The sequence below is a fragment of the Accipiter gentilis genome, chromosome 1 (genome assembly GCF_929443795.1).
Source record: "Accipiter gentilis chromosome 1, bAccGen1.1, whole genome shotgun sequence".
NCBI lineage: Eukaryota > Metazoa > Chordata > Aves > Accipitriformes > Accipitridae > Astur > Astur gentilis.
Genome location: NC_064880.1, coordinates 34,109,560 through 34,121,891, shown reverse-complemented (window position 1 = coordinate 34,121,891; position 12,332 = coordinate 34,109,560). Strand labels below are relative to the sequence as shown.

General features: G+C 36.4%; 1 protein-coding gene across 1 annotated transcript in view; it reads right to left on the bottom strand.

Annotated features, from left to right (window-relative positions):
• Nucleotides 1–12,332, bottom strand: part of LOC126045383 (sodium channel protein type 1 subunit alpha) — a 102,782-nt gene that overhangs the window by 37,691 nt on the left and 52,759 nt on the right. Inside the window, exons 8-17 of the mRNA XM_049816459.1 lie at nucleotides 12,133–12,196; nucleotides 11,366–11,507; nucleotides 11,004–11,210; nucleotides 10,271–10,576; nucleotides 9,166–9,546; nucleotides 7,841–7,973; nucleotides 6,756–6,994; nucleotides 4,253–4,426; nucleotides 3,282–3,638; nucleotides 2,086–2,568 (exon numbers count right to left, since the gene is read on the bottom strand). Of these exons, the coding sequence (XP_049672416.1) occupies nucleotides 2,086–2,568; nucleotides 3,282–3,638; nucleotides 4,253–4,426; nucleotides 6,756–6,994; nucleotides 7,841–7,973; nucleotides 9,166–9,546; nucleotides 10,271–10,576; nucleotides 11,004–11,210; nucleotides 11,366–11,507; nucleotides 12,133–12,196 (2,486 nt within the window). The remainder of the gene's footprint in view (nucleotides 1–2,085; nucleotides 2,569–3,281; nucleotides 3,639–4,252; nucleotides 4,427–6,755; nucleotides 6,995–7,840; nucleotides 7,974–9,165; nucleotides 9,547–10,270; nucleotides 10,577–11,003; nucleotides 11,211–11,365; nucleotides 11,508–12,132; nucleotides 12,197–12,332) is intronic.

The following is a 12,332-nucleotide window of genomic DNA, read 5'->3' as shown; positions in this document are numbered from 1 at the left end:
AGCTACTTTTTGCACACTAAAATTAATCCATTTGAAATTAATTTATAATTCTAAGATTATTAATTTGTTAATTTGCTAAAGGAGAAAAGAGTACTCGGCTGAAAACCAAACCAAACCATAACAAACAAACAACTCCCCCCCCAGAAACCCACTGCTTTTAGAGCTGACCCAACCAGCAAAAAAGGATCCTGGACAGCACTGTAAAACTCCAGGAATGGTGCTGAAAAACTCCACATGGTCTGAAGCCAGCTGGAACTCACCTCTTAGTGCCTTCTGGCCTGAGAAGTAGGGAATCCCTACAGTCTTTTCTAAGTGGGCTCACGTCAAAAAACTCAGCTAATTCAAAGGTTCTGCTTTTCTAGTGTTTATCATTTCTTTGCTACAGTCCCATTATACTAGCAGTCAATATAAAATAAGGTGGTAGACTCAGATCCAAAGCAGCACTGCTGGATGGATTTTCCACCGAAAACTATGTAACAGAGCTGCTGGAGGAAGGGCCAAGTGTCATACTACTTTCTCAATGGGATAAAAGGTAACCCTGGTCCTACAGGTAGCAGCACAGTTACAGAAAGCTTTCCTAAACTGAGTCTATTCCCCATTGCTCAGTCGTAAACCGGCTTGTGTCACTCCATTTGACTGCCTGCTTATGCTGGGTTAGAAGACTGGACTGGACCGGCCAGCATTAAGGTAGTTGTGGGGAGAGTAGATGACCAGTGGTGGTTATTCTCCAATGGATCTTTGTTTAAATGTTGTTTTATTTAGAAATTCTTCCAGCTGGGGCAAGTTCATAATGTGCTCAGATACATTCTTATAACCTCTACCGTGGCAGTGGTTCAGAAGCTTGAGTCAAAGCCAAATTTTTGGCTAGTATTTAGGAGGAAAAGAAATGTTAATGCTCCAGATATCAATTGGGAAATGGGAACAATAGTGTCTCTGAAATATGTTGCCATGGGGAGAGGCTGCTTTGTACAGGTCTGCTTTCCCGGGGGAGGATCCAAAGATTGCGCTTAGCTTAACACTGGGTTTTTGTTAAGAACACCAGAAGGCTTATGCACACTGAAGTGGCAGCAGTACAGAATTCTGCTAGCCTAAAATCAGGTGTCTGAAGTACTGTTAGCAATACAACGGGGGGGGGGGGGAGGGGGAGGAAGATGAGCTATCCCACAAAGAAACTGGATTGCTACCAGAATGCAAACTAGCTAGTTTAAGGTTGAGGTTCCTCAAGCCAGAAAATTAAATTTTTTGAGTGTCTGGAAAGATAATTTTCTGATTTGACTAAAATGTCAACAAGCTAAGTCACTGAGGGTGTAGTTGTTTTGCAAATTATGTTAATCAAATCAATGTAAATTATCTTGTTAAGATAGCCACAGACAGAAAGTCATGTAAAGGAACAGTTATAGCCTTAATGTGTTTTTTAAAAATACAGTTCTCAACAAGGCCCTATATCTATAGCCTGCTTTGGCATTCCCTAACAACATGAGATATTTTTGTCTGTTGATACCACTTTTCAGTTTTAACAACTAAATGAATTTGAAGTATATAGAAGCATCTGTGGTTAAAATTTCTTTTTATGGGAATCTAGGTCTAGAAGAGCTGACAAATTTAAAATCTAAAAGAATTGCAGTGTCTAAAGGAAATACATAAACTATCTCTGTGTTTTCTGGTTTATACCCGCTCACAAAAAAATCCCACAGAGGGAGATGTTTTGAGTGGCAGAGAGATGAGGTATGGCACTCCTCATGGGACCCTTGTTACAGGACCAAACAAAAGTTTCTGGTGAAATAAGACTGTGGCTAAGGCACTGCCCTACTCTACCAGTTGTTGCAACTACCATATGGACCATAAACAGTTTTTATGGGTTAGTTTGGTCTCCCATTGCCTGACCTCTTATCTCCTCTTGGAGACTGTAATAATTTTTAACCCTTTCTCACACTTTTGTTCATCAAGAACTAAACCCTCCTTTATGCCCATGTACAAAGAAATGTCAAAATAACAAATGATCAAGAACCGAATACTCTGGCTTATGCTGAGAAAACCAAAAAATACTCAAAAAATCAGAGAGAAATGCACAAAATATCTAAATACCTCTTTGCTTTCTTCCAGGTCTGATTCACTACTAAATTCCTCTGTGTTTAGATTTTCAAAGTCGGATTCACCCACAGCGATGGGCACTGTCACAGTGAGGCTTGGGTTGTTTATGAATGACATGTAATCACTTTCGTCAATTATGTATTTTTCCACACTGCTACCTGTGCCTATGCCACTAGTTGTTCCATTTGGATCTTTAATATAGTCATGGTCCTTGCTTAGTTCCACAGTTGTATGGTTAGAAATACAGCTATTTTTGTTGTTCAGATCTTCAAGTGGTTTGATCTCATCTAAAGCTTTTTGTTTTTTAACAAAAGCTTTTTGGATGAATTCGCGTGCTTTTCTCTTCACATAATCTATGCCCTTCTGCATTCTTGCTACAGCAATTTGGAGATTATTCATTTCATTGTCATCATCTGTCACAGCAAGGTTGTCTGCACTAAATGAGCTCAAGAGCAAGGCCAAAAATAGGTTCAGTACCTGCAGAAAGATAAAAAAAGGACGTTCTAGACTTTCTTTATCCCGACAAAGAACATGTCTTTTATTAAAAATTGTCATATTAGTGACATTGAAGACTGAAATCCTGATAATTCACCATAACCAAAGAAAAGCACCCTCAAAACTTTTTCTCTTCTCCATAAAAAAACTGACCTTTTAAAATTTTGCTTAGGTTCTGTTCACTATTCCAAAATATTCCTACACCTGACTAATATCTGTAAATGTGTCTTTAAATCCCCACAGTATATAAATATTTTGGTGCCAGATCTTATAATCTAAAAATGGAGATAACAGATTTGCTATTCAGCATCATTAAAAAGTTTAATTTATCCCATCACACAGCAGAAATTAGATTATTTAGGTGACTAATCATACAGGATAAATAATAAAGAAATCCACAGCAAATGGTTTATAAAGAGCCCATAAACTAAAATTATTTGAGGCACAAAATATTTACAAAGAGCCAAAAGACAAATTAAGAATGTGACTAAGTGCTCACTCTAACATTCTTAGGATTTTGATATTGCAGGATACTTTGTTCTCGATCCAAAAAAGCTCTTAAGCTTAACTTTAAGCATCGTGTGAAACCACCTGCTTAAGTGCTTTGTTGAAGCAGAGCCAGAGCACTTAGTTCACTTCAGGATTGAGCCCACTCTACTGCCAAATAATTTTTTGCTAACTCTTTGATTACATACCACTAGGTTTCCAATCACCATGACCATCATGAAGACAGTAAGGCACATGGCTTGGCCAGCAACCTCCATGCAGTCCCACATCGTTTCTATCCATTCTCCACACAGCACTCGGAATACAATCAAAAAAGAGTGGAAGAAATCTTGCATGTGCCAGCGTGGAAGTTCACAGTCACTTGCGATTTTGCAGACACATTCCTTGTAGTTCTTCCCAAACAGCTGCATCCCAACCACAGCGAAAATGAACACAATGATGGCCAGCACCAGGGTCAGATTTCCCAGAGCTCCCACTGAGTTACCAATAATTTTTATCAGCATATTTAGTGTTGGCCAAGATTTTGCCAATTTGAAAACACGTAACTGGAAGAAAAGAAAAATATTGTTAGGACAACCAGCAAGAAAGACATAAAGATATTTTAAAGTTAATTTCTGGAAGGGTATTACTGCAAAATATGCCCCGAGTATGACTGTTCAGAAGGTATCCTCTTGTCTAAAAGCATGAAAATGGAAGGTTCAGCCAACAAAACTTTGTGAAGTTAGAGCCTGATGTCCTCAAAGCATAGTCTTTACTGAAGGCCAAAGAAGCTACCAGTCATATTAGAGGGAATTTAAAATCTAGGATTCAACTGTTAAAATCATCTGGGCCACTTTTCTACTGGTATTCCCAGGATGCCAATCAGAGCACAATGCCTCTAGTGAGTTGATTTGTTTCTGCATAGCAGGATATTTAAAGTGTGTATATACAATAAATACATTGGAAATAGGCCCAGGGCACCCACTGCTGTCTATTTATCTCGATCTCTGTCAATTCCCATTGAAGACGGTAACATACTACAAGTAATAAGGGTTTGCACTAATGAAAGAGACACCAGGATCAGTATCATGGCAAATATCAAGCAAACTTTTAAGTCAAAAAAATTATATTATTTTAATGAAGCCCCATTGCAAAATCAGTGCAATTGATGTATATTTACCAATCTGAATGATCGAAGAACTGAGAGTCCTTCCACATCTGCAAGACCAAGCTCAACCAAGCTAAGGGTTACAATAAAACCATCAAAAATATTCCACCCTTCCTGGAAATAATAGTAAGGATCCATTGCGATTATCTTGAGAAACATTTCTGCTGTGAAGATTCCAGTGAAGACCTGAATTCAAAATGCAGTTTGTTATTTCATTGTGAAATACAATATTACAGATTTAGCTGTTTTCTAGGTTTTTAAGGCAAGCTACATACCTGCAATGTCTTATCCAAAACTGATACTTAAAAATAGTTCAGTGTACTGTAATGATTTATTATGCCCACCTTCCCTTAACGACTGCCATACAAACCAAGTAATTTTTTCAATTAATTAAATTTTATACTAATCGAGTTACATAAATTTCTGTTTTATAACATTTATCATCCAATTTCAACTCTATGAGGATATGGACTGTCTCATGTACTGTGCAAACAATATCCCAGATTTGATTTTCACGACATAAACCAGAATGCTTTCCAAGAAATTACATGGTATAACAACTTTCTTGGTATACTAATTACAGCATGCAGCAGCATGAATGAGGCCGAATCTAAGACTCCGGAGGGGCAGCTCCTTTGCTGGTATAACCTGCTGTAATCCCATTCAGTTCAACAGAGATTGAATTATTTATACCGTATGGGGAGCAACTGAGATACAACAATGTGCTAAAGCTGAGGAACTTCTCTGTGGGTGTTGCCAGTAAGTTCAGTGAAGTTGATTGCCTTAATCACTTTGATGACAGGAATGAAAGAGCATTTAAGAATGCATTTTAAACATGATATTGCTGGTAATGGTTTCTTATCATGGGATGCTATGCTGAACAAAGCAGGAATCATATTTAGGAGCCACCAAGGTAGTGATCCTGAGTAGGTTTGAGAGAAGTCTTAGAAGAATTTCCTGTAGGATAGGGGTGTACTAAAGCCACCATTAAAGGCTGCGTGAGCACTGGTCTGAAATGCTTTCTTTTTTTGGTTTTGATAACCCATTTTCAAGCATGCTGAACAGAAAATGGGACAGCTAAAGAGAATAATCTGACTTGCTCTGCCTAGGAACACCAATGCTCAAGATAGATTTTATTACAGTCTTTAAATACATTCCAGATACAAACAGTGGAGAGGGAAAGGTTACTATTTTTTAAGCTACAGGATTGGAACCACTGAGGAAGCAGTAGGAATGAATAAATACAGGCTGAAACGCAGACTTAGTTTCCTAACGATCAGGACAGTGAGGTTCTCAAGGAGCTTTAAAGTGGAAGTCCTGGAGCAGGTGAACCCTGAGAGCCTCTGTATTGCAGAAGGGGTTTATGGCAGGGAGCCTAAGACTGGAAGACCATGGTGCTTATAGACAGGTTCTCTCGCACTCCCTTTGTAGCCAAATGGACACCAAGACTTATATGGCGTTTTCTTGGTTGAAAAACAAAGCTATAAAATGCTACAATACAGGATTTTACATTTTACTAGGAAACTCAGATTCAGAGTTTCCCTTATTTTAAGTATATAAAAACCAGCTATGTGTTTATCTATTAATTCTCCCTTCTAAATCCTGTAGTTATTTACGTGATCTGAGGCATTTTTTTCCCCATTACAAAACAAGGATTATTAAAATTCCCATTATAAGGAATCAGTTCTTAAAATAAGAGACAAAATAGGACTGCAGCTGCAGATACTTCTATGTGATCAAACCTGTCAGTTCAAAAGCATCAGAGCTACAACAAATTAACTCCTGAATTCTTTAATAATTTATCTTTTTGAAGTAGAAGGGAGAAAATACAGTTGACAACGTGAGGAAAAGATATCTTACTAATTATCTGATGATAAAAAAATATAAAAAAACTGTAAGAGGAAAAAGTACTGCAGGATATTTTTCATAGTTTTACATAAATCATATAAAGAAAACAATCCACATATCCACTTAAAAAGTCTTTTACAGAAGAAAATTCTAGAATTGCTTTTAAATGTTGGGGTTTTTTGTTTGTTTGTTTGTTTGTTTGTTTGTGTTTTTTTAGGTATGTAAACCGATGCTGAGGAAAGAGCAATTAAAAACACATTCATAATTTAAAGATTTGTATTGTATTGATTGAAAAAGTAACACTATGTTTATTTGTGTAGTATCTTTTTCATGAAAGTAATGCATTTCCTGGTTTAGTAGTTAGGCATATCAACTTCTGTTTAAGATGGACTTTACTTAATGCAGCATTGGTGTCATTTTTTTAATTTTTAATTTGGCTTTGCAGAACACTGCAATGTATTGATTTTACAGTATCCTAAGTTATATGAGCCAGGGATGATAGTGAAATTTCCAAAAATGTTCTGATAGTCATATCTGGAGGCCAATAAATGTCCAATAAATCTACCTTCTAAAGAGTAAAAAGAAAAAAACTAATAAAACTCTTTCCTTCAGTTATTTCAGACATATTTCCTTCCAAATCATGAACAGAAAACCACAACCTACTTACCAGATTTCCAACTGAAAGTACGTTATTGAATTCATCGGTCATCGGATAATGTTCCATAGCCATAAAGAGTGTATTTAAAACAATGCAAATTGTAATAGCCAGGTCAACAAATGGGTCCATTACGACTAAGTTGACAATATGTTTTATTTTTAACCAATGCGGACTGCAGTCCCAGATCAAGAAAATATTTGCAAATTTATACCAACATGGTGGGCATTTCTGTCTTGATTCTTCAAGTTCTGTAGGAAAAGAAAGTTCATACAGGTAACTATGTAATTCCTCTAACGTTCCTCGATCCTATATGAATTGTACCAGTCAAGTTTTCAATCTGTACTGGTACTGATTAACCTCCTATAAGCCCTTTTTTACAGGGCTTTTCAAGAAAGTCTTTGAAAAGTGCTATCAAATGTATTTATTTTCTTCAAAGCTTATCTATCAAGCACAACTTCTTTGTATTCCAATCACTATGCCGATCAGTATCAATTTAGGCATCGATTTGTATTATGTATTTAATTGTTCCTTCATTACACTTCAACCTGTTCCTCCCACTTACTGTTCAATTATGTAAATATTTTTATTTTGAAATTTGTGGTGTTTAGGTAAAAATTTTCAATACAATTTTCATTCCTAGTTCAAGAAAAAAACATTTTTATCACCTTGAATAGCACTTCTTTAAAGAGTAACTGAATAAATTCAAGTGCTAAAAATACATACATATTTTAAACAATATTTGAAAAATGTTCGGTGGCCTTCTTGTGTGCAATAATATATTTTTAATTACTGTGCATAAGCATCCACTCAGTTATGACCATCAAACATAATTCTGTAGTTCTGATGAGTACAGGAGGTAGGTGGTGGCAAAACAATGAGAAAGAAATGCTTACATATGTAATAACTTTAATGCTTACTTATATAATAACCTTAATGAATAAAGAACTTTAGGTTTCCTGATAAATATGTGTCTGTTTGTGGGATTGCATCTGTTAATTAGGCTAGTTTAGATCAGTTTTTAAGTTTCAACTCAATTTTTCCAAAGTCCATTGGAAAAAACAGGTATTAAATATTAAGCTATGCATAGCACACACCTTCCACAGTGTTTGTGAGGATACTAGCAATACTCATCGCTCTTTCCCTTAAAGCTGGATCTTCCAGGAAGTCCATAGAAACATGAAAAGAGCTTGATATTCTCTTTCTCATTTCTGTTTCTGTAGTGGTGCCCTATACAGAGAACAATAAAAGGTGAGACCATTTTGGAGAAATGAGATAAGCAAATACTATATAGAACCCTGGTATTAATTAATGTCTTCGCTTGGATACGTGCTTCGTGCACTTCAATTATTATCATGTCAGACTTTTATTACTTTTCAGTATCTTTTAAATAATTTTTAAAAGGAATGAGGCAATAGTTACCTACTGTTCAAGACTGAGAGAGTTCATTTACCCAACTTTAGCAGTTCTTTCCTTCAAGCTATAAAAAATGATTTAAATAAATGGAAAAGGATTGAGTTCAAAATATTGTATTAAATTTTTGCAAACAGTAATTTTTTTCCTTGCTCCTGCTGACAGAATATTCTGGGTTTTGTAACATAATAGCCTTTTCCCTTAGGCAAACTGTAGCAAGTAAGAAAAGTCTGACTTCCTCATGCTTCCTCATGCTAGTATTTTTTTAGTAATGTGAGTAGACAACTTTGAACTAAGCAAGAAATTTTTTTGAGATGTATTCTCTTACCTTGTATATGGTAAGAGAATGGCAGCAATATGTGCTGCACGTATGTTCACACAGACATTTGTATTTTTGGAAGTATGTATTGAAATGTGATCTTCCAATGAACCGTTTGTTATCTACACTACAGAACGGCACCAGCAACGGATGGAAAATATATAGGAATGAGAAGTGAAGGAGAATAAAGAATTGACAACTTCCTTACATTTTCAGCAGGGCTGATAAGGAAGAATGTTATCAAAATTAACAAAAAATGCTAATTTTGATAAAGTGATAATAGCAACATCACATTGACTGCCGTTATAAATTTTTTTTATACTATTTTCAATTGCATAGTAACTGTGATTTTGCAGACCATAGCCAGATAGACCTTTAGATCAGCAAACGTAAAGTATAGCACAGTAATATAGAAAAGCATAGTGCTTTTATGAATGTGTAAGTGAGTTAATATTTTATTACTTGGAAACTGTGAATTGCATTTGTTAGTTATGAGAGTATTTGTGAGTAAATGCTTAGGTTGCAAACCTATCATCTTAGCTATTTTATTTTTTAAAGATTTTACAAGATGCAGGAACATTCACAGCTTGACCAACCAGGAAGCATTGCCAAGGGTTCCATTCTGTAGAAAACACTGGCTGGTGCAGTAAGAAAAGGCCACCATGCCTAAGCTATTTAAAACTTTCTTACATTGTCATCAGTAGCTGGTTTATCTATTATCACCTCTGGCAGAAGCTGTCCAACAGGCGATGTAGGAACTGATGGTCCACCGACCAGGGAAACCACCCCGTTGCAATCCACAGTGCTGTGCATCTTCCCATTCACTGGAAACACTGCCAGCATCCTGGATGACCTACTGGCCTGACTAATGTTACTGTTGCGCCGTTCACCATGTCTGCGCGGCACAAAGAGAGAATCTCTTCTGCTGTCGTTGTCTTCAAAAGTGCTGTGCTCATCATCGGCAAAGTCATTTTCTGATCCTATGTCCTTTGCTCGACCTCTGAAGCTGAAAAGACTCGTTCTGCTGTTGCGCCTTGGGGAAAACAGGGAGCCGCGAATGCTCAGCAAAGACTGCAGGCAAACAAAATTTGTGATTATTAGCTGAAACCTTCAAAGTTAGCGTTGTTATTAGGATAGCGTAGGCAGTTTTTTTTCTTAAATGAGAGTAACCATTTTTCCCAGAAGCTAAATGCCGGTGTGAAATTTTTGCGTGTATTTCATTATATGTGTATTTTGCAGATAGAAATACCACTGTTCATGGATTCTTAAACAAAATCAATTGTGAGCACTCCTTTCTCCCAATGTCAGCTAGAGCTGCTGAATAGAATATTTGCACAATACCCATCAAGAAAAAAAAGGGAGTCTATACATGCACATTCTTTCATGTATGCAGCACCCTGCACATATTGAACCAGCCTCCAAACATCATTGTAGCAGGAGGAAAATATGAGGCTATCATAATGGAAAAATACTGTAGCACTTTAATAAGTCTAGGTAATATATAATCACTCTACCCTCCCCCCCCAAATCAATCAGAGAATATTTTAATATGATTTGTAAACAACCCTATTACAAGAATAGAGATATGAGGTTACATTTAATTCTCCGTGTTTTTTTACAAGACAATCTAGCAGCTACAGCACTTTCTCTCAAGCACTAGCAACGATAATAAAGTGTAATGAAAATCTCAGTGTTCCCTTTCTTTAGGCAGTAGGGTTATGTTCCAGTACATAGGTTGTAACAGCCGATGATGCTTTAAATGTATGCTTCTACTAAAAGTAACTATATGCAATACCTGATGTGGAGAAGAATACTTCTTTTCATATGTCAGTCTATTGCCTTCAATAGATAATCGGAAACCTTTCCTTCTGATGCTGTCTTCTGATTCAGACTTGTGAAATTCATCTTCATCTTTTTCCTCTCCTCCAGACTGTTCTTTCTGTTTTCGTTTTTTCCTTCTATTTCTCCTCTCTTTTGCACTCTTTGAGCTCAATTTTGATGCCTCTGAGGAACTTTCTGAGAGCCCTCCTGCTTCTCCCCCTGCGCTGGGCTCCCTGGACTCTGCAGATGCTGTTACTGCTGCTGCTGCCACCGCTGCTGCCTGCCATGGTACAGAATGAATTTGTGTCACTAGGCAAACCATGGCATCATGGGTTTTTTAAATTTACTTCTAAAGATTTTCTAGTCCGAACTGGATCTTAACAGTTTTCATAGGATATCCTCTCCCTAATTTTTTCTAATACTTATCACTCAATGGACTCAAGATATATGTTGGTCATAGCCTTCTTCCATCTTTCATGAGTAGTTTTTAAATGCAGAAGTCTAACAGACTGTATTTATGACACTAGACTAAGAAAAACATAATGAATCATGTATACCTAGTTTTGAATATTCTTTCTTGATTATGGCTGGCTCATTCACAGTCTTTAGTGCAGAATAGAGTATCTCTAAGCTAGGTCTGTTGTTGAAAGCCCAACAGGGTAAAATTATTTCCATACACTTCTGCATTACTACACCATAAATTATACCTGAGCTGCTTCTTGTTGCTTCTTCAGTTGTTCCAGCATCTGTTGAAATTCTGCTTCTTTCTGCTCTGCTTCTTCCATGGTTGCTTGATTCTGTTCTTCGTAGGCCATGGCGACCACAGCCAGGATCAAGTTGATCAGATAGAAAGAGCCCAGAAAAATCACCAGAACAAAAAATATCATGTATGTCTTCCCAGCAGCCCGCAGTGTCTGGAAATAAGAATACATTTATAAGCAAGAATAGGTATACAAAATCTCTGTTTTTCATATAGTAAATACTAAGATAATGTAAGAAAATTGGTTCTAGGCCTCTTGCATTATTGGTACAAACATATTTAGTCTATTTTGCATTAAAAAATTCTCACCAATTGATAAAGGTTTTCCCAGAAGTCTTGAGTCATCAAGCGAAATAGTGACAAGAAAGCCCAGCTGAAGGTGTCAAAACTTGTGTAGCCATAATTGGGGTTTCTACCAGCTTTCACACATGTATATCCTTCTGGGCACTGCCTGCAAAGACAAACTGGGTGTTACCTTATATAGTTATTTTAATATTACCACCTGGAATGTCCAGGAGAAGATTGGGATTAAAAAGAGGATTTTTCTTTAGATAATCAGACTAGAAACAATAGCAGTTGTGATTTTTAATATAAAATTATTTTAAAAGACACTAGAAAAATTGAGCAGGAAAGGCATATAAGAATTAGTGTCAAAAGTTTAATCTAAGCTTCTAAAAACATAATATTCCAAATAATTTCTTTAATTCTTAATGTTGTAAGGTTAATGTCAATGTCAGTGTTTTCCCCACTGTCTGAGCCTGTTAGTAGTCATATGTGCAGCAGGAACTGTGAAATAACATGCATTTTCCAGCTGCTGTGTCTGTTACTTCTCATCCAGGCAGGAGCTACTCTAATATCAAATTACTGATTCATTCACGCAGACTAAGCTCATCTAACCAATCCACTGAGCTCTGACCAGGAACAAAAATCCTCATCACAGTGTAAATCCTAGCATTTCTTATGTGAAAGAAAGTAGTCACTCAAAATATAGCCCCCTCCAACTGCACTTCTAAAGAACATGGATCTAATTATCTAATGTGTACACAGTGCAATAATATGATGAAAGTTGGTCTTACCCAGCATCAGAACTATTTCCACAAAGCAGAGCATCATTTTGCCCTTCCAGAAAATAAAAATGACCTGTTTAGAAAAGAATTTTTAAAAAATTATAAAATACTGAATATGAAATTTTTCTTACAGCTCTATGAAATAAATAGTCCCACTCTAAAAGTGTTACGGTGATTTCAGATGCAATTTTAAACAAGCAGTATTATTT